At 35.2% G+C, this 23,531-nt stretch overlaps 1 protein-coding gene across 1 annotated transcript in view; it reads left to right on the top strand.

Moving 5' to 3' along the window:
• The window catches only part of LOC126964652 (fizzy-related protein homolog), an 84,947-nt gene that overhangs the window by 18,110 nt on the left and 43,306 nt on the right, over positions 1-23,531 (top strand). The window contains exon 2 of the mRNA XM_050807896.1: positions 18,920-19,197. Within this exon, the coding sequence (XP_050663853.1) occupies positions 18,920-19,197 (278 nt within the window). The remainder of the gene's footprint in view (positions 1-18,919; positions 19,198-23,531) is intronic.

Genomic DNA, 23,531 nt, shown 5'->3' on the forward strand with positions numbered 1-23,531 from the left:
GTAAATGTAACTAGGCAAATAAGTTTCACACTTCCATTGTAACATAAAATTGTAAGGAAAATACACAGCATTAACAGGTATAATAGTAAAACAAACAATGACCTTAAGGTACTCCAGCGTAGTTCCTGGTGTCCCAGATACCGAACTTAGCACTTGTGTGTAAGTAGTTAGAAAAGCAAATAAAACGGAATGTAACTGTGTTTGCTCAGCAAACAATGCTGGCCCCATCGATGCTCCTTGTGGCACACTAGCAGCTTAGACGGAGCCAAGGAAACCGTGACTCATACCAATATGGCCTACCAATATGATTATTTGAATTTTATATTTTACTATTGAAAATGAAATTTAAGAAACGCTTATAGCTTTTACACCGAAAAAGTTTTAAAGAACTTTTATTCCGAAGGTGGACTCGTATCTATTTGTAATTTTATAATTATTTTCTTAAAATAGTGTAAACTAGTATCTAATATCTATATACTATTATTATTTTTTTACAAGTCCGTGACTAGATTATAAATTCTAATATCAAGTATGAATAAACTGAAAAAAATCCGTAATATCAACCAAGTCACTACACTAAAAAATTACTAGTTTGCGAAAATCTGATAAACTAGGTAAGCTTCTTGACATAAACTATTTCTTTGTCGGGTTTGCTAGCTCCGTCTTACATATTCTTCTTTATCATCGCTCATATTTGAGAGTTTTCATCATACTTCACGGTTGATAATAATTTTATGCCGTTCTTCGCTTGTTAATTTTATTTTCTCTTCAACTGTATTTGCAATGTAAATGTCTTTAACGAACTTTTAAAGTTGAAATAAAACGTTTGTAATTATTTGAATTGACTATACTGCTTACAGACTAAAATATAAATTTCTACAGACTAAAATATAAATTTGTATAAAACTTTTTAATGTTATTGGACCATTACAATTGTCTAGTCTTTAATTAAAATAATGTGACCCTTTATTTTAAAATAAAACATTAAAATCCTCTTGAAATGAAAATAGGCTATTATTTCCAGGACTGTTTTTTCAAATAAAACAGAAGATTTCTTGTTACGTTGATACAGCCTGCACAAAATGTATCTTATTTTCATTTAAAACGCCAACAAAAACCAAATAATAATTTAAATTGTTTCACGCGTGTATCGAGAGCGCCGTGCATGTGTAAATTCAAATTCAACACCGAACTATGAAACAGTCCGACATGGCACAATACGTAAACCAGTAGCCATGGAGGGCGTGACGCTATTTAATTTAATTTCCATTCCGATTCGATCGCCGGCACCCGTGTGATTAATGTTTTTATTATTGACTCGTTGCTTCACGTTTTTGTTCACACTGACGTGCTCATTAGTGTAAATTGGGAGGGTCTTTTGGCAGAATAGTCGCGTCCGGGATTGGTTGATGTAGATGGGAATGTATGTGAAGCAAATGCATTTATTAAGTTCTTGCAGTCATTTTGTTGCTGTGCCCTTTGAGTTAGAGATTACTGGTTGGAACCCTGGTCAGTTGCCAACATTTATTTGATGAATGTGATTGTTTGTTACTGTTAATGTATGTTTAAGTATGTAACTTGTGTTAGATATATCGTTCACCTCCACAATACAGGGTATGCCTAGTTTTGGTCTGCATAATTACTATCCAAATGTTGTGAGTCTTCTTGAATGAATTTGACACGTGTTTCGCCTCTAAACGAGGGAGGCAGCCTCAGGAGATGTTGACTTGCCAAAATCTGCAACGAGACATGGTCGCCCATGTCTTCTTGTTCTTCAAGTTTTTCATTGTATTGTATTTCAAGGCGAAGTTTCTCAATATTATTCTTAGTATCTATCAAATTCCTATTTGATAGATACGATACGATAAGAAACATTATAAACACTTCTATGTTATTCCAATTCTATTCTTTAACGACAGTAACATACTATATTTCTGTCCTTTTCAACGCTTGCATTACTTACATTACAAAATTTTACTGGAATTTGAATTATTATGTTTTGGCATTCAGGTACGTAAATTACATTAGATGGATTTGTATATTTTCATTGTTTCAGAATTTTCATATTTTAAATGCATTGCAATAGCTGTTCGGATAGAATTATAGATAATATAAATTCTTTTATATAATTTATTTTCTTTGGAGTGTTCATACTCCCTGTTTTACAACTGGTGAGGCTGTAGAATAGTTCTACTGGCGTTTTATCTTGATGACTAGAATATGTTTATTTATTTTTTGCAAACCTGATTGATTTTATTGAGCATCCCAGTAATTGAAATCACTAAAAGGAACTTAATATATGTTGCGACGACGTCATAGTTGGTCGCTCAATACAAAATCTAAGCCGGCTTTTCTATATTATGTACATTAATAATGTGCTGTTGTCAACTCTTATTCTGTCGCTGCCCGCTGAGTATTATTTAACCCAATGATAAATGATCGTTGAATAGGATGTTATATTCGCGGTTTTTTACCGTGTGTGTGTGTCGCATTGACACCTGAGCGGGAAAATAAATCAGCTGTCATCGAATGGGTTCTAGGAAAGGCGTTGAGCGAGCGTAATATAGACAGAGTCTTACGCTTATTACAAACGAATATGGCATCTGTGAATTTATGGTTTTAGGAGTGGTAACTTAGGAGGGTATACCGCTTCGTAACGTAACGCGTTACGGCACCATTCTGTCTGGCTTCCCTTTTTCTCACGCATGCGGCAGCGGTAGGCAGGCTCCTCCTCTCTCACTTAACCAATTGTTACTTTTATGATACTTATAACATATTCAAGAATTGTAACTAAGAATAAAATATATTTTATAATCAATAAAAGATTTTATTAATGAATAACCTTTGCTTAAAATTTCATATTTATATACATAAAATTTAAATAATAACCTAAGCTTTTCTCAATTTGAACAACTTAGATTAGTTTAAGTTATCACTTCTATCGGGCGTCCCGAGACGCATACGTTTTTTTTAATTAATAGATTTAAACTATAAAGTTTTTTTACAATCTTCTGTGATGTGTGCTCATACCGACTAGCTAGACTACAGATATTCGGCACCGTTTCAAACGTGTAATACGTGAAATTCGCTATTGTTATTGGGATGCCTTTAAAGATGTGTTATATTATGATTTGACAGTATTTTAATGAGATTAAAAAAAATTTAGCATCAATATTAATTTAATGTAATTTTTTACAATATATTTTTTATTTATCTTGTGATCCGTACGATGTCGTAAAAGATTAATGAATATAAAATACGGAGCATTTTCCAACCTATAATATTCGTAGTAACAAACTTCTTCTGAAATAGTTATTTGCCGGTGTTTTGTGTTTGCCCCGTCTGTATCTTTGTAGTGTTCAAATTATAAATAGACTAAATAGAATAACAAAGGCGAATAATCCGTTGACGTTGGTCTGCGAGCTGTCAGTGACGAGATCAGCCATTGCTAAAGCTTGTGAACTTTGAAAATGTTTCGACGCGGTCACACCCTCTAGGCGAAGCTTAACAATGATAAGTAGAGTTTATACATACATATACATAAACTCTTCACAAATATTTATTAATTTGATGCGAATCTTTGTACAGTTGAGCACGGATGATTGGTAGATGTGGCATGGTGAAAGTTCAAAAATAGAGAGAAATTACACTCATTTATTCTTTAAAAAGTGTTTTATTCAAATAACAAATAATATTAAACAACAGAACGACTGTTGTGATCAATAGTTGCGTGTGTGTATGTATGTTTGGTTTGATTCATTCTCATAAGAAGACCTTTAATTTCCTCATCAAATGAATGTTACACAAGGGTACTAATTGAAGAGTAACTAAAGGGAATCGATAAAGCGGAAAAGATACATCATGCTCATGAAACATAAGCTGTAGAGCTAAATTCTGAAGAAGAATAAATAGTACTAATTGAAGAATTCCTAAAGGGAATGGAAAAAGCGATAAAGTTACATTACGGTCACGAAACATAAGCTATAGACAACGGACTTGCATGTGCATTTTCCTCATTTTAAACACAGGATTCCAAGAAGAGTTTATATTAAAGCTGAGGTTGCTCAATCTTGAATTCATCACGATCTAAGCTATGCCTTAAGTGATGCGCCACGTTTTTTGGTTCAATGCACTCGCTGAACACCATTTTACTGAATGCCTAATGTCATGACCAATTCATTTTGTTGGTACTATTGATATGTAAATGATTGAAGATCACGATTATCCAGCTCTGTATGGTCAAGTCCATAAATAGGCTTGTATTGTTATTATTGAAGTTGCGCTTGTTTTGGCGAGTAAGAGAAAACTCTTACTCGCCAAAACTAAACAAAACAATTATCAGAGTGAATTTATACGATGCGCGCGAACACCGTTACCCAAATTCGATACCCTGACGTAAGTTTGTCAACTAGACCATGTGTTTCTCTTATGACATTAAGGGACGAGACGAGTATAACTGATGGTAATTGCTACGCCCTGCCCATTACAATGCAGTGTCTCAAGATGTCAAGATTCTTGAAAACCCCGAAAATTCTGAGGCGGCGCTACAAGAATTGTGCTCGTTACCTTGTGACATAAGATGTTAAGTCTTATTTGCCTAGTAATTTCATTAGCTACAGCGCCCATCAGATCGAAACAATCATGCTACTCATTATTTCTTCAATGCCATATTTGAGATGGCAAGAACAAATTTATGAACTCAAAGCGTGGCGATCTTATTATACATATTGAAAACTTATTTTATTGGTGTTTCCGGGACGATACGACATGGGTACCAAAAAAAGCGCGTACACCTTCCTTAAAGGCATCGCTCCTGTGATTCCTCTGGTGTTCCACTAGGTACGCTCGTTTGTCCACTTTTCCATATAAACTACCCAATTCGGTTTCTTAATTACCTACTTTACCTTACCTTACTAATTACTAACTTTAATCAGTGTGGCTTAGCTACCTCCCTATTGAAACGATAAAACAACTACGTGCTTAACAACCAATTGTTATTACTTAGCTCTCATTAAGTAGCGCCTCAGTGGCGTGTTCTAAGTAACAATCTATGCGAGGCTACAGTTGCAACTAAGAGAAAACATGGGGTCACTGCACTGTATTTAGGTCCATTATATTTCCCCTTTTTTGTGGAGGCTTCGATTGCGCCATTTTCTATTAAGCAGCGAGGCAGGTGGGAAAGTAATCTATTTAATAAGTAAAATAAAGTAAGCATTTATCCATGACCCAACACATAACATATACATATATAAAAAAACATTACCAAAATAACAAAATAAAAATATGATGTCATGAAAAGGTTAGTCCCAGTCAGTATTTTCGGAATTGAGATAAGGATAACTATAGGTTTATATAGGGCATTAAAGTGACCGTCTTTAAATAGAAGAAAAAAAGATTGAATTTTAAATTGAGTTTAAATACAAGCAATACCTCGTTTTGTATATATATAAAAACGCTGGTGTAAAATTGGATAAATAGGAGGAAAATATTACGAGCTTTTTAAATGTTTCTATGGTGTTTCGGAGACGATACGACATTAAAATAAAAGCGCTTACAAAAATTAATCTAAAAGGCCGGCGACGTTCCTGTGATTCCTGTGGCGTCGTAGAAGGCATTGGTCGCGGCCGTACGTTCGTTTGACCTCCTCTTGTTTAAAAAATGTTGCAATATTTTTATGTTTATTCGGATACAATCTTGCTGAACTTTGAATCTGTTATCCCGCGATTGAACCGACGGATCTGAAATATTAACTGATAACTATACTGTATATAAATGTATATAGATTTATTATATTACAATTACAAATGAAAGGGTTAGCTAAAACAAAGAAAAAACATTTAAAAAATAAACTTAGTCATAAAGTTATTCACTATTCGAATTGGTGATTTTTAATCAAAACTAAACCTAAATAAAAATAGGTGAAAGGGGGATAAGAAAGATAATTCAGTCGCGCTATTGCGCTTTGTAGTTTTTAGCATTATTTATACTAAATTCAAAAATAATAGATAAAACTATACAATACACACATAAGTATTAAACTGGCTCTATTAAACGAGCCATTGGTTCGTACAACTTTAGTGCACATCTAAATATGAAGTAAACTAAAAAAAATAATGTATCTTCATGCTCGAATGCGTATAAATTTATTTCAACGCGATATTAAATTAAATTATGCTATGAATATGCCCGGATACAGACCTCCATCAGACCGTAAAACAAAAATTTAAAGTTAATTACAATGATAACGTTTGAAGGTTATTAATTTTGGGAAGACCTGGATAATCATGACAATATACTGATTCAGATTTGATGCTATTCATATTACCATACAAGTTTATCGGAGTGTGGAAACAAGCCCCTTCAGCACCTGAGTAATAATGAGGGCGAATAGTACTTACCTACATCTCACTATGTAATTACGTATTAGGTATACAGTTAACTTTTTTTTATGGAAAGGGGCAAACAGGCAAGATGCACGGGAAAGGAAGTGGTGAGGTTAAATATTAGAACAAATCAAATCCACATTATTCAAGTTGTTCAAGGAAATGACGCTTATGAATATCAAAAGATCTTTCTTTTCTTTTTATATTTACCACCGCGTCGGAATGGGTTGAGCTTTAATGAGAAGAAGTGGCAAGAAAATCATTTCCACTCTTTTGAATCAATCCGCGATACCAAAATCAAAGTCAAACAAACTTTATTCAATTAGGCTTATACTGGGGGCTTATAAATCGTCTATTTGAGATTACCTCAAATGGTCAACCCTTGAAGTTTTTCATCTAATACCATTCCAAGAAACCAAGTGTCAAGAGATGCGTTGCCTTTCGGTTTCGGGAGTATGGTGAAGCAAGGTCCCTAAGACGTATCGGTTGCGGAAAACTGCTACCGGTTATTCATTCCACAAAGTGGCTGGGCGATGAAAGAAGTTTCTGGCAAAACGCTCCGTTGTCGCACACTTGTTTATGGATAGTCATTTTGACCTTCGTGAATCTAATAATCTGCTTCGTTGTCATTGTAGCTTGCTCAATTTTATTGTTAATTGTCTTTACTCATTAGCTGAAACACCATCAACAAATCTAGTCGTGCCAATGTTTGGCTTGACCCAAGCGTGTGGTAGTGTCTCGTAGCAAAATATTAGTCACCTGGCAAAGTATTTACTCGCATGTACAAGTTTGATCTATTGTGTCATTGTTTCAAAGTAGGCTTTTCTTGTGCGTACGGACATTTATTCAAACTATTGTACATGATTAAGTGTTATGACATTATTCATACCGACTCTGGTTTTTGTCCGGCCTGAGTAATTATGGTAATCGTTGTGTATAATTAATCGGCGACGCCTGTTGCGTCAATAGCTAATGTTAATATAGGATTATGTTAATGATTGGAGAAATAGCTATATTTAATTACGTTTGCATGTTTAACAGCTCCAGAATAATGCTCGTATTTACTAAAGGTTGGTAATGTTTCAATGCTCAGTATGGTGTTGCGAGGGGGCATGAGCTACAATTTTGAAAATTCAAAATTTCTGTATTAAACAAGATTAATGTTATCAGTTTGAATTGTCAAGCTTAAGGGCTATATTTCACCGGGACAGGTTGTTGGCGCAGCCAGTCGCCGCTACCAACAAAATGTATACAGCTCTATAGAGATAATAATGTTTTGAGTTTCCTTTAGTGTTAATTCCGCCAATATTTGTCTTTAAACAATTTGACACGTGCTCGCCTCTGGAGATGTTCACTCGCCAAATTCTGGCACGAGAATAGGTGAAATATAGCACAAAATGTTTTACAGAAGCTGAGAAGAAGCCACAATAAACTCAGGTTTGTTATTCCATAATTTTAAACCAATGTAAAGCGAGGTTTCCAGCAAAGAAACCTTTTCAGTTGTTCTCACCACAAAAATATTTTAACAGCTAGAACGAATGCATCATTATATTGTTTTATAGTTGAAGTACTGTGTTACCTACGTCTCGTATGAAAATGATATTCATATAAAAATAATGTATGGCCATCGGCAGAACTGAAGCCAGTACGAAACCGTCTTCTTCTTTAGTAATCTCAGTAAATACTACCACTACTTTGGAAATTCAAAGCTTGCGAATTGATTTGACTTTTTGTATTTATGATTCATTAAGTACAATGCAACCTATATTAACAGTGGAACCAATAGTCCAGTGACTCAGATGCACAACAAATGCCATTGTTTTGTCGACCTCCTGCATACCCGTTGTACTCATAACTGGCCCGGTCACCCGATAAGGTGAAAAGAAAACGATAAGAGATGCATTATTGTAACAATCGGGACGATTGTGCCTAGTGGCTGTTAGAGAGGTCCTTAGATAAGCGAGGTTAAGGAACTCTGAAAGGCGAATGCACCGCGATGTGATGCAAGTCGCATCAGCTTAGCTCGCCGTACCGCGGGTACCGTTATTGACCTCCCATTGGCCCTAGGGTTTACTAGTCCTAAGTACTAGCGCACGGATTTACGTATAAAATTATACCGATATTATACTGCAGAGATTCTGTAAATGTTGGAGGTACTTACTATCAGTTTGCAGCAAGTTTTTTTGGAATTGTATAGTAATAAATAATTGTTACCAATTGGAACTTTGGAAAACTTGCTAGTAGTGTAGTAGTCTAAAAGTGATACATAATATAATAAAAAAACCTTTTTTTTTATGAAAACATAAGACGTTCAGCTGATGGTAATTGATACGCTCTGCCCATTAAAATGCAATGCAGGATTCTTGTAAAGCCCAAAAATTCTGAGCGGCACTACAATTGCGCTCGTCACCTTGAGACGTAAGATGTTAAGTCTCATTTGCCCAGTATTTTCACTAGCTATCACATTACTGCTGCCGGCAAAAACAGGCGCCGTTGTGGTACCAATAATCTAGCCGGCATCCGGTGCCATGAAGCCTCCCACTGGTATATTAAAAAGTTGTAATTCTTAATTTTTTGTATCGAATATGGAAAGAGAAACTCTTTTTTAAGGTACTTTGTCTTCGGCCTGAAATACTGCGCAAGGAAGGCCATGCCAAAGTTTCGTTGTTGGAAGAAAGTGGGTCCACATTATCGGGATGACATACAATAATGGACGTAAGGTGCGAATGTGGAATTTCGTGTCAGGGATTAGGACAAGCTTATGTTACATTATAACAAAATAATACTAGTTAGAAAACCTACATAAATTATTGTCTTTAGATAGAAATCTTCTTAGAAATGTATAATTTGTACACACTTATATGATGTATAGTAAACACGAGAAACAAGTTTATATAATAATGTGCATCTTAGTGGTAACCCTTAACAGATCTCTGCAATCTAGCATCTAAATGATGGCTATTCAACGCAAACAACCTAAGAGAAACGTCGAGTGCATAACCAGATGCAGATTTAATTAAGGCTGCCACTCACGATAAACAGAGACATGTTTTATAAGTAATAACTCCCGAGCCAGCGGAAATAAATCGTGGCAATCATTTTAAGGGAGTGATAACAGTTTACGAAGGTTGTCGTAAACTTGACGACCAAATGCTTTTTGGGAACGTTTCTAATGCTGATGCCAACGACCGAGTTAATATTTTACTTTCCGACACGAAGTTGGAGGTCAAAACTGTGTCGAATATAATACTAATTGCGCTGTTTTTGCTAATAGCGTTATTTATATAGTAAATCTGTGGTTGAATACAAAAAGTAATACGAAAGACTTGAGTTTTATTATTTATTCGAATGTTTTTTGCCAAGTTGATTAATTATTATTAACTATACTGGTTGTGCCAACTACCTCGTCTGCGTGGACTTTACTTTAAGTAAAAATTTTACAAGTCTTCGTTTGTCTGTTATTATGACCATTCACACCATTGTTTGTTAATTTGTCGTGTTGTAGATTGGATTCGATGAGGATATATTGTGTGCGTGAAGCCGCAACCAACGTGCCTATGAAACTGTTCTGTATTTTAAAAAAAATAGCAAAACACACAAATTTTCATCATTATCGTGCAATCTATTCTTGAGTTATAAAAGGCACACATAAATTACAAAAAAATCATAAATCGTAGAATTGCTGTCGGTCTGGCATAAAACGTTTATTTATCACAGAATTTACAAAAAAAGTTGTTATAGACTGTAAAGAAAAGATTCACATTCAAATTTAGTTCAATAGTCCTTAAAGTTTTTTTTTATTTATTGTTCAAAACAAAGCATACAATAATTTCTAAATCCTAATACCATAAAAACCTCTATATGGTTTATCAGGGTAAGTTGTCGCTCGCGACTTCAGCGTTACATTACAATAATTATAATAATTAAATAATGTTATGTTAATATTTACATCAGTCTTCACATGAATATGGTTGTTGTTCTAAAAATGTTTTTTTAGTAAGCCTGTATTTTTCCATTTATTTACTATAATTTATTTATTATAATATTAGGTAGGTATCATATTACTTAGCATTCTACTAATGATTGTATAAGTATTCAACTGGAAAAAGCTTGGTCTAACTAGACATAATTAAGAATATATATCAGTTTTACAATTAAGTGTCCGCTGCGATATAGAAAGGCGGAGAAAGCCTATAATAATAATAATAGTTGAGTCGAGATAGTGAGCTTTCTAAGGGCTATGGTCTGTGCTCTTTGGTAAAGCATAACCATTGTGAATTGTGCAATGGAGGCTATTTACCTTTGTAATACCGGAGCTCTGCGGTGCACTGCACTCTGTTCCTTCGATGATCATAGATTATTCTATTTTATTTTCTAACTCGCTTGAATCGTTTTAATGGCATCCTTAATTGCCGAGCTTTTGATATGCGTCTCGCGGATTTCGATTTGTTTTATCTTCTTGTGCTCAGTAATTTGAATCGTCTAACGAGACTTGGCAATTATAAACGAGCATGGATATTTTCATGTACGTCATATTCGTTTTTGATTGAAGCTGATTGTTTTTTTTCGTATGTTGGTATTTTTCATAGACTTGAAATATAGTGACGTGACGAATTGTATTTGTCTGTTTGTGCGTTAGTGGTTAGTGTTAGTGGTTTAGTTAGTAATTTGGTCAATCAAAATCGGTTACAGTATATATTCACCTTCCTTTTCAATCTTGCTATATCTTCGAAAATCGAAAATCACTAAGATTTTCTATTCTTTCGCACGCTTTGTTTGTCTAAACGTCAATATCAACTGACTGATATAACATTTTTGCCTGAACCATAAGTTTTAACATTAAGTTCAGTTTAAATGTGAAAGTTTTTATCAAAGCCTTACAATAAAATAGCGTAAAACTAGCCATTTACGAAATATCCGTTGAAGTTTTAGTATCCTTGCAAAATTTGGGTCTTGCCTTGGTGCTCCATAAAGTCGCTGTAGTATTCTGTTTCATTAGTAAAACTATTTATAGATTTATGTTATCTCCTGTATTTGTAAAACTAGTTCACGACGTGTGTTTTTAGGGAGTACTATGAAATGTTTTGCCGGCCATATCATGCGTAACGTGCCTAATATCGGCGAGCAGAATTTAATGTGCAGTGACCCCAATAGATCGTTTATAGTAATAAATGTGCAGCAATGCACTTGATAGGTACTTGGCTGCTATCTAGGTCGTCTAAGCCGCCATCTTACTATTGCTAACCGTATAACTGTTCGTTTCAATCAAATCGTGTTTCGCATTGATATAGAATGCATTGTATAGATCGCAACGTATAGAAGAAGAATTAAGAATATATTATAAAATGTTGACACACACAAATTATTTAGCTCCGAACTAGGCATAGCCTGTACCTAGGCGCAAGACAACGATAAGATTATTTCAGCGCTGAATCCGCTATCGAGACTCAAAATGCTCTTACCGAATCGCCTACAGATCTTTTGTAGGAGTTGTAGCGATTGTAGAAAATTAAGTAAAAATTTGGATTTCTTAGGCTTGTCGTTTTTTTTTTAGAGAAAAACAAGCACTACGTATTAAGACAGTGATGGTAATGTCCATATGCCGTGCTCGGGTGCCCACATATGCAGTCACCCCCTACCAACTAAAAACCTCTTCTAAGCCTTTCCAGCGACATAGGACGGGTGCGCCTCTTGGGGAGACTCGAATCTTGAACCGGTTGTGTGTTTGGGGGTATGAGAGAAGGTCGTTGCTATCGTTGATGCTTATCGCTGTTCCATAATTCCATAGTAACTAGCAGGCCCTAACAATGAAATTTGCTGTGCGTATATGTTCCCCTATGAGGCATTGATTCCAATTTCCCTTATACCGTAATTATCACTTTATCAGACTTCCTACTTCATGTTACACTTGTCTTTTTCACCTGTGAGTGAATTATTGCTGCTGATAAGCCCACGACACGACGCCAAATGACACACTTTGCGTAGAGTTCCATAGATAAGTGTTATCGTGTCATTATGAACCAACGTACTTAAATAGGGTTTCTCAAATATTGGTAGCTACCATTTAAAGGATTGCGATACGGCACTAAAGGTATTTAAACGAGCTTTTTGACTATCTTTGTATGAATGTTTTTACTTGGTGGGATAAGTATGAGTAAATAAAATAGCTATTTACTGAACATTTTCATCTCTACTACTATATAAATCTCTATTCTCACGTTTTGTGAAATTTTTCTAATAAATATGCGACCGAGAGACAGCAATTCTACTGAATATCGTTATGAACTCGAGAACGGCTTGTACAATATTGATGAAAATTGGCGTGTAGTTCAATCATGTGACTGGCTAATTAAATGACTATATTCTGCCCGTGACCGCGTCCGCTTAGATTTGTAATCGCGCATCTCAATAATTTCATCTCACCTCACTCATTCAATTTTTTCTTCTAATTTTTTTTACCGATTTTTTTTTTCATTCTTCTTCGGACACATCTATTATAATATATTATATATTCACTACAATAATTAGTAGGCGTAGGAACCAACTTAAGTCCACTGATCTTTTTAAATTGCTTGCTGTGTTACACTTAAATTCAACCTTTCCAGTTCATCTAAGAACGCATATTATGTTAATGAAGACTTACGATTGTTAACTGAACTCTGTTATAAGTAACATTACATCAAATCACTGCACCTTCTCGGTTGAGCATAGCAGAATGTACATGTTTCTAAATGCTTAAACCCAGACTACAACTTCTCACTCTTTCTATTCTATATGTGTTTTAAAAATATTTCTGCTAGTTTTTGCTATCTATGAATCACCAAACTTTTTGGACCAATTTGTGACCCAATTGGATGTGGGTTGCAACGTAGGTGGAGGCCACAGAAAATTCAGTTAGAATTGACAATCAACTCGGAACAGTTGTAAATATCGACTCTAACGTGTTGGGGATTCAGCACAAATTCGCATCCCGGCGGGTTGTCGACAAATTTGGTAACAGTCTGAATTAATTAATGTCCGTTCCCTTGTCACGTAGCTCACCGTATAAGTAGCGAGCGCACCTTTTACGGTCTGCCCAGGAAGGAAACCATGTGATTGAACTTTAGTTGGGCGTTAGAAACGTATTGATTTAAAATTGTGATGCAATTTAGGTTCGCGCTTCCGAGTTTCCTGCGTCCGTTGTCTGGTGCGATGAACTTGAAAGGAAATGGCTTTATATAACGTTAGAGTGGTTTCATACTTGTCCTTCCTAATCTTAAGCAATTGCAAATACCGTCACTTATATAGTTATAAATAATATTGAATGAAACAAGTGTGCGGTTAGAGGAGATGGATTTTGTCGTCCTACAAAAATTACAACATAATAATTCACCGCACATAGACTGAATCGATTTAGCAGAATGCTGCTACTTTTGCAGTTCTGAGCGCTTATTTTAGCAGATTAAGTCGTAGAATACAAAAACTTTTCAGTAATTAGAATAATAAACAGAATTTTCAATTTTAATATGAATTTTACATGTTTTATTTCACCGATAAGTGTAGTGTTTAATAGGCAGCAGTCACTCGTAGAATCGGTGATTCACTATATTTCTTCTGGTGTCACAAATTGTAAAAATGAAGCATATTTGTTATGCTATACCTTATGTTCGAAATTGTAAATCGTAACCGTCTCAGTTGAATAATATTTCTCTAAAGATATATTTTTAAATGCTTATCTTCAAGATAATGTAAATGAATAGTTTTTGGAAAGTTTATATTTTATTATTCTGTTAATTATTTCCCCTTATCAATACAGATAAACTTCCTCGTTAATCAAACGGATTTTGATTAGGGGTTGTAGCTCTCATATTATTCCTGCTAAATTCATCTCTTATTCATTTTCACTAGCCGCGCCACATACACTCACTGTTCCGCTGCATAGATTTTTCGCCGAATCGTTCTATGCAGACACGACCTTGTATGCAATAATCCTACTTAATCCTTCAATGAACTGAAGATCGTGTTAGTATTTTGATATAATTTGAGCCAAGTCGTACAAATTCAAACTCTCCCAAGTCTATGGCCAATTGATTACATAATGCAGTAGGAAATGGTGGAGCTTACTTAAGCCAATAACCGGTATATTGTCTGGAGTGGTCTAAAATTAGCTCTGAACTCTCCTAGTATTCATAATCATGTATAGACATGCCTATGCCTATTCAGCAGTCATTTTATCGTAAACAATATCTTGTGAAGTATTTGCCCGCTATCTTTTACCATTATCAACTATGCAGCCCTTTATGTCGATTTTCTTTGAAACTATCTTGTGTACAAGATTCTTGGCGATGATTCACTGTATTGATAAGCTGATGCATATAGTGTGTAGTGATTCATATCCGAATGTATAGTCATTTTTGCAGGAAGGAGTGTATTTTTGGGATTCTCTCCCGGAGCGTTGCTAATTTAGATCGGTGTCAGTCAAACTACTATCGCATTGCAGAAAAATACTCATATCGCTTTCTACTTTGATCTGTCGGTATTTGTCATAGCCTATTAGCTGTGGAGTAAAAATGACAAATTGAAATATAGTCTTTAATCCTATTATCATGTTAAGTTTAATAACTTTACAAAAGCGAACTCTTCGGAACTTTTTAAATGAGATATTAGTTCAAACGAGATAAGGCTCAAGTGCTGTTTCTTATGCATCTATTCTTGTGTTGCTCTTACAATACCAGAGGTATCACAGGAGCGTTGCCGGCCTTTTAGGTCGGTGGACGCTCTTAAGAGATCCTTAACTGAAGGTTATCCAACAGGAGCACTATTACTAAGACTCTGCTGTTTGTCTGCCCTCTGTATATAAACGGGATGTATCTCATAAACCTTAAGAGCTAATACACATTAGGCGTTTCGGTTACCGTTAATCGCGCGTTGGTAGCTTAGATACCTACAGCGTACTTAACACGGCGCCTTCAAGTGTTAACCGTAAGGCGAAGTATCCAAACTGGTTTGTTCGGAGTTTTTTTCTTTAAATATTTGATGCGATTTGTGCTTTTTTCATATTTTATTTTTATAATGAGAACTTTTAATGTCCCTCAATTATGACTCGAACTCTTTTTTTCTTAATACATGCGTTACTAAAGTGCTCGCTTCAGAATGTGTGAACCTGCCCATTTAGTTTGTAGGAATATTGCGCATTCGGAGAAATGTGAGATGAAGTACGAAGTTAATATGTTGAAATTCAGGAAGTTTAATCGAATAAAATTATTGCTTGATTATTCATTGTCTTCTTTATTACTGACAAATCTAAAGTGATAAGAGAGGACACACACACAAGATTTTGTAGCGAAAGACTTTTTGAAATGTCTTGCGAAAAACTCCAAGATCATGTGGTCGCCCAGAGGTCGAATTTCGACCATAAATCATCTATTTCTTAAGTTTGATCTTAATTGGGGCTTATCATCAAAGTCTATAATATATGTACTTCCATAATGTATGTGTGTGTTCAATCAAGCAGTAGTGTGTTTATTTGTAGTAGTAGTAGTGTGTAGCAATCTTTTATAAGAAATATAGCACTTTATGCACTTTCACCATATAAACTGTGTTAAATTTCACGTTCATCCGTTTTCGCAATTTTTCAAAAAAGGGTACTAAGTTCTCGCTTTATGTATTAATATAACATAGATTTATAGAGAAAGCTCAATCTAAAAATTTTGACTTAAGGTCTAATTTGGACCGCCATAATAAATGTCTCATTAGTTTTTTTTAATATTAATAAAATTAATATAATGTTTAACTTCGGCAATGTACTTACCATCTCTTGCTTTAAAATACTTTTTAATATCTGTGGTAGCTTGAAAGGTTTTTCTATCGAATTAAAATATCCCATAAAAAACATTGTTAGTACCAAGCTCATTTATCTTCAACCACCCGAAATATCTTAATGTGCCCCAAGTATAGCACGTGTCGAGAACGCCATATGGCCCTGACAGGATAGGAATTAATTCGGCGCGTGCGCATAAAGTGGCTATTTACGGACTTGTTACAGCGGCCCGCGGGTTTCAACCTGTCTGTCTGTTTCTATTAGATCATTCACCTTATTTACGACGCCAGGTAATTTCACGGGGCATTACTTGATACGCGATTCTCTTAATTGCACTTGCGGATGTTGCTAAATTGTTTATCTGATGATTGATTTGAGCAATGTACGAATAGTGTACTATTAGTACATTGAGCATTGTACATAACATACCTTAGATCATTTATACGTCTAGATAGACTGTGACAGCTGTGAAAACGTAGAAAACATTGAGGTTTCCCGTTAACGTCTATTTTGAGCAATGCACGCACACTTACACAAAGTGGCACACAAATCGCGAGTTTAAACGTAGCCGTCGCGCATTCTAAAGTAGTAAACCTGGCCTGTTTTCAGGCTCAGGCTCGGTTGTCTAGCAGCAAGAGGCTCTATCTAAAAGTATTTTAAAGTTTTTAAGTATATATAGTAAATTATTTTCATAATTTTTTTTTATGAAAATATGGGACGAGACGAGTAGGATGTTTAGCTGATGGTAATTGATAAGCCCTGCCCACAACAATGCAGTGCCGCTCAAAACCCCAAAAAATCTGAGCGGCACTACAACTGCGCTCGTCACCTTGAGATAATTGTCTAAGTAACAAACATTTTAAAGTACTTATTTGATAATTTTTACATGACGTCACAACTTTAACTGCTTACCGTAACCGTCCAATGTTTGCCGGTTTAAGCTATTGTTTATGTTAAATAGCTAAATAGCGACCTGACATAAGTTTCAAAAACATATTCGATATTGCCTTGAATTGAAGTCAGTGTTACTGTTAACGTTATATTTGAACCTTAACTATAACAACTATGCGCACTTTGACGTGCGCGTTGGTCGTATGATTGTCATCAGTAATTAGTAATGTCTGGTAGAGCGATTACAAATATTTTTATTTCCAAACCAGATTAACTGACAATCACTTGAAAAATATTTGCAACAAAAATGTTCATGAATAATGAAACTGGGCGGGAAATAAGGCTGCCGAATTTTTATATTTCAAAAAGGGCAAATAAAGAATAGGAAGTGTAATGAAAAACGTGAAAAAGAGTGAGTTTTCATAAAAAGAGTATCAATCTACATGAAATACAGTAAAACTACCATGAAAAAATGCTCAACAAAAGAAGTAAAAAAATATTCAGGAGTAAGAAATAAAATTCTTCTTTTTGCAATTTTTATCAACTCTATAACTAAAAATTTAACTTCCTGGTATCATATGTATGCAGACGATCTCCAGATATACTCACAATCTTCTCTTGAGGGTCTGCCTTTAGCTATTAAAAACACTAACAAAGACTTAACTACAATCGTGGAATGGAGTACTGCCCATGGTCTAAAAGTGAATCCGTCGAAAACTCAATGTATTATTGTTGGTAGCTCACAACTAACCCATAAAATTGAGTGGGGTAATCTACCTCCCATTTGTGTAGGTGGAAGTCTTATTCCTTTTAGCTGCTCTGTTAAGAGCCTGGGCGTATTCATTGATCGGAATTTGTCTTGGCACCATCAATTAAAAGAAGTTAGTAGGAAGGCATCTCACTCATTAAAAAAACTCCAAAATTTTCTTCCTATTCCCACGAAAACTTTACTCGCTCAATCCCTTCTCCTGTCCATTCTTGACTACGCTGACATTTCATATGTCGATTTAACTGAACTCCAGTTGGATAAGCTTGAACGATTGCAGAACATGTGTATTCGTTTTATATTTGGACTACGTAAGTATGACCACGTGTCTGAATTACGCAAAAAGCTCAAATGGCTCTCTATTCGCTTGCGTAGAAATTCCCATATACTTATACATCTCTATCGTGTCCTATATGATCCTAAAACTCCTATATATCTCAAGGAAAAATTTTCAGCATTAAGTTCTCACCAACTATATCTTCGGTCTGTCCATAATCTCTTGCTTTGTACACCTGTTCATAAAACTTCCTTTTTCAACAATTCATTTGCTGTGCAAGCTGTTTATCTATGGAATTCTCTTCCCTCTGAAATCAGAAAGGCTCAAACTCTCCAATCTTTCAAAACAATGCTCCATAATTATTATTTATTACTGTGACAAATTCAATACTAGTTCTTTTCTTGGAATTATTTACTGTATGTTTAAATTATATGCATATCGATAACACCACCTTCTGTTATCTTTTCAACTATAACTGATTCATTACAGGTTGCCTGGTAGAAATCGCTCTTAAGCGATAAGGCCGCCTATTGCTTTTTGTAGTCTCGATTTTTGTTATGTTTCATTATTTTGTGGTGTGCAATAAAGATATATTTCATTTTCATTTCATTTCATTTTCATTGTTCCTCACCTTTGATTTAAATAAACAAATATTAAAATTAAATTTAAAAAAGAATATTAAGAAATATAAAATAGTCTTATATTTTCACTGATTATATAATACTTTTTTTGAGTACGGTTGACAACCCTAGCGAGACTCACTTTACGTTTATGATGAAATTATAAATAGTTTTTGTTCACAGCCATACGACGCGGTACAGAGAACACACCCACAAAGAAAGCTCGCAGCGATGGCGCTACAGACACCAACGCGGGCGGAAGGGATCACCTGGCTTACAACTGCCTTCTCCGCAATGAGCTGCTGGGTGCACAGATCGAAGAGCTTCGGGGACCACCTACTCCTTGCTCTGAAGGGAACAGAGCCGCGCTGGGGGCAGTGCAGCTAGCATCGGCCACCAGGGCTGCCCTGGCGTATTCGCCGCCTGTTTTCCGGTTTAGAGCACCAGTGCAGAATACTGAGGTGAGTACATCAGTTATCATTATGGATAAGGTGATTTAATTATATAATGCAATTCATAGAGCTGGTAGGGTGTGTTGTCATCTCCTATCGCTTTTATCACGGAAGTGTTCATTATAAAAGCTGAAAGTTTGTCAGCGCTTGCTCCCAACACAGGTAAGAACGATGGAGCATTATGGAGTTAGGGTTACAGTGGCTTTGGCAGTAAAGGTGTGTAAAATACCGATCTAAATACATCAAATAATAAAATGCGATTTTTCGGTATTTCCTTCAAAATATTATTGTGGCAGGCAATGAATAACGTGATTTTTAATTGCTCGATAAGAACCCGTCCTGAAAGACGACTGATATCGGTCAATTTTGTTCAGTGATTCCGAGAACATGTAACATAACATTATCAAAACTTTGCACGTTACGGACAGCATAACTCTCATCTTGCATGTGGCAGACAAGAGAGAGTTTACAAAAAAACTTCACAATTAATGGTAATCCGTCGATAATCGAAAACGACGTCAGAGTCAGTAAAAACGACAAAAAAATATGACTTTACAAAAATATAAGTAACTACAGCACATAACTTTTGTGTTGATTATTTAATTCCACTCCAATACAAAAATTTGTATAAATAAAAATCGCGATACAAAAGTAGCTGTTGATCGTAGATGGGTGAAAATTTGAGGTTGTATGTATTTTTTAATGCTGACTCATAATCAAACAAATTTAAAAAAAAATGTAAAAAAATATAAAAACAATTCGTGTCGACCACCCTTAACATTTAGGGGGATGAAAAATAGATTCCGATTCTCAGACCTACCCAATATGCACTCAAAATTTCATGAGAATCGGTCAAGCCGTTTCGGAGGAGTTCAAAGCTTAACACAATGACACGAGAATTTTATATATTACATGATGAAATTGTGTCATTCTACGTAATAATTCAGCAACTTGTGATTTTTTAAATTAAACACGTTATTTTATAAATTAAAGAATAACACAATAATCTTAAGCTGTTATCTTAGTAGTAAAAAAAAATTGTACAAAATAAAAATGTTTTACTAAAGAAAATAAAATTTAAAGTGTAAATATAAAAACATGCCCGCAAAATCGATGGTCTCAGCCTCTCAGTTTCAACTCAGCTAGCGCAGCGGGATGTCGTATCACTCACACGTTATGCTATCCATAACGTGCACAGTTTTGATACTGGTATTTTCAGAATCACGGAACTAAATTGACCGAAATCAGTCTTATTGTCAGCATGGCCTCTTATGGGCTTCTGAAATTATCCACCCGAATGTTACGTCCAAACGCGAAACATAACTCGCACCATACTAAAGTCTCTAACTGTCTGTAATATAAAAAAAATATTTCTTAACTAGAACACCACCCCGGTCTTGTTTGCGTATACCGGTCCAAGTGTGCCCATAAAAACCGGCCAAGTGGGAGTGGAGTTTTTTTTTAATTTATACGTTGTAGCAGTAGTAGTATTTTTATTTTATTTTTTATATTAGCGGGCATTCACGCTATATCAAAGTTCCTGCAATATTACTTTGAATCATTTTTAATTATTGCTTCCGATGACTGTCCGCCGGATACGGAACCCTAAAATCACCTGAATAAATTACGGGGAATTAATAAAATGTTGAATTTCATACTCATTTGTATTCACGCTTTGAGTCTTTTAAGTTTGAATATAACTGCAGGTAGTCAAAGCGTTTAAAGAGTCCTGACCTCACGTGAGGGAAATCTAAAGTTACACATTTTATGAGGGGCGCGACAGTCTTAATTCGCAATACACCTACCATTATTTATGCTATATTATTTGACAGTGGGCTACTGTTTTCGAGTGCAGCTTACAATGGCTAACATTACCCGAGTTTAAATACTTGTTATTCCCATATATTTGGACACTACGTTTCTACTCTGCAAAAATATATTTGTCTACATTATTGTTATAGCCAGTATGTATAGTAATTCTATATTTGCCGAAATCTACGCTTGGTATTGTTTTTATGAGATGTGACGAGACAAGCAAGACCTTCGTCTGATGCTAGCCGATACGTCCTGCCTATATAACAGTGCTGTGCCATCATAAAAAAAAATACAGACAGTCTGAATACTTAAAATATATCGCTGAGCCCTAATATAAGCACTACATAATCGTTAATTAATTTTTTATAATTACCACCGGTTCTTAAAAGCTGTCGAGCAGAGCAATAACCGACACTATACTCACTTTTATTACCACTCTTTTGAATTTTAAATTAATTACAACAATAAATTAATATTATGAATAATTTGTAACTCACTCAATATAATACAGAATGTATGTAATCTTATATCTGTCTTGTCTAAAGCCCAATAGAAATTTAAATCACTACTATTCAAGCTTGCACGGCATTCGGTGCCGATAAGAAAAGCTGCTACGCAAAATAGAGGGGTATTTTGCGTACTACTTCATAATTTTAGTCATTGAGCATTGTGTCGTACCGGAGCTTACCTATGATGCAGAAAATACGGCGCCTATTTCTGCCGTGAAACAGTAATGTGTAAACTATTGTATTAAGGTCAGAAGGGCGCCGTAGCTAGTGGAATTACTGGGCAAATAAGACTTAACATCTTATGTCTCAAAAAGACGAGCGCAAAATGAAGTGCCGCTCAGAATTTTTAGATTTTTTCAAGAATCCTGAGCGGTACTGCATTGTAATGGGCAGGACGTAATAATTACCATCAGCTGTTGAACGTCCTGCTCGTCTCGTCCCTTATTGTTATAAATATGACTTTTACTCAAAAGTCCGCAGAGTAGTTACGAGTCGCGTAGAGGGACATAGAAAGAACAATGCGTGGAATATATCAATATCATGCGTGACCGCAATGAATGGATCCGCAGGTGAGCTGAAGTAGAATACGCCATAACTGTCAAAGTAAAAAAAGGGACATTGCGAGAATGAACAAGAATCGCTGGACAAGATGAGTCCTAGAGCAAACTGCAGCGGCATAGAGGTGGAAGACATCGGCGACACGGAGGTCAAGATGGCATGAGAAAGAATAGAATGGTTTCAGTATTGGTTCCGCAAAAGGCCCTGTATGTGATAATAATGATTAAAACTCTTTAAAAACAAAGGGTACAATTGTATAAGGTTTACATATTAAAAAGGACACCCACTCGGCATACCAATGGAAATGAAATAACACTAATTCCAACTCTGTTTTTCAGTAGACCTTTTGACAGCATCCGTGGACGATACAATCCCTTTGTAAAGGGCTTAAAAGTGACTGCATTAAACAAAGTCTTCATTTTTCAATTATAATTTCAATTTAAGGAACACATTTAATGTGCGAATTGCTTTTTCAGCCTCTTGTTTTTCCTGGACGAAGGATTGAATTTTTTTTAAAAGAAAACAGTACTCTAGGCACATTCATCTGTTGCAATATTATGTTGGCAAAGAGTGTCACAATAGAAGCTTTACTCTTGATAGCGATAAAGATTGAAACTGACGATACCAAAAACTACATTCTTCACTAACGAATAGTTTATTTTGCATCATCGACTTTGACGTTAATATGACTGCTGTGTATGGTTTATGAACCTTAAAAGATGTTCTTGTACATATACAAACTTATACAAATCTTAATATATATAAATCCAGTGTCCTGATGTTTGTATCCAGTGAAACCCTAAACTAATTAACGGATTACGTCATGATGTGCAGTTTAGTCCAACTTGAGAGATAGGATAGTTTTTATTTCGATCTGTGACCCGTTATTATTTTTATTTCGAATATTTGTTTTGTATGGACATATTTTCTATTAGAGAATTTATTGACGCACGGTTTGGCAGTTCTGCTGTGAAACAATTTAATCATTACAACAGGAAGCATATTTTTCTAAATAATTCTTGATGTTATAAAATACTATTGACAAATTCATAAAAAAACAGTATTTTATTAATTATGCACAGAACGTCTGTCAGGGTCAGCTATTTTTATAAATATTTTACGATCAATCTGATTGAAAGTTGACAAGTTCTTAGGGTCGTACCTACTTATCTCGGGCAGTCAGTATCAGTGCCTTAGATGAGCATTTATAGCCTTAGTATCGTCATAAATTAACATATTGAAATAGCAGGTAATGAGTTATTTGCACATCAAGTCGTCGAGTTGTGGGATTGTATAGCTCTAATTTATGCCTTTATGTCGTCTCCGTCAGCTTGATGTCCAGACTTAATTTATGATCGCATCATGATTCTTTTTCTCGACAATTAATGCGTTTGACGAGTTATATTCAATTCTGTGCATTGTCCGAATGCAATCTGTTTTATTTATTTGCTTTGATTTGAG

Source organism: Leptidea sinapis, chromosome 5 (assembly GCF_905404315.1).
Source record: "Leptidea sinapis chromosome 5, ilLepSina1.1, whole genome shotgun sequence".
NCBI classification, from domain to species: domain Eukaryota; kingdom Metazoa; phylum Arthropoda; class Insecta; order Lepidoptera; family Pieridae; genus Leptidea; species Leptidea sinapis.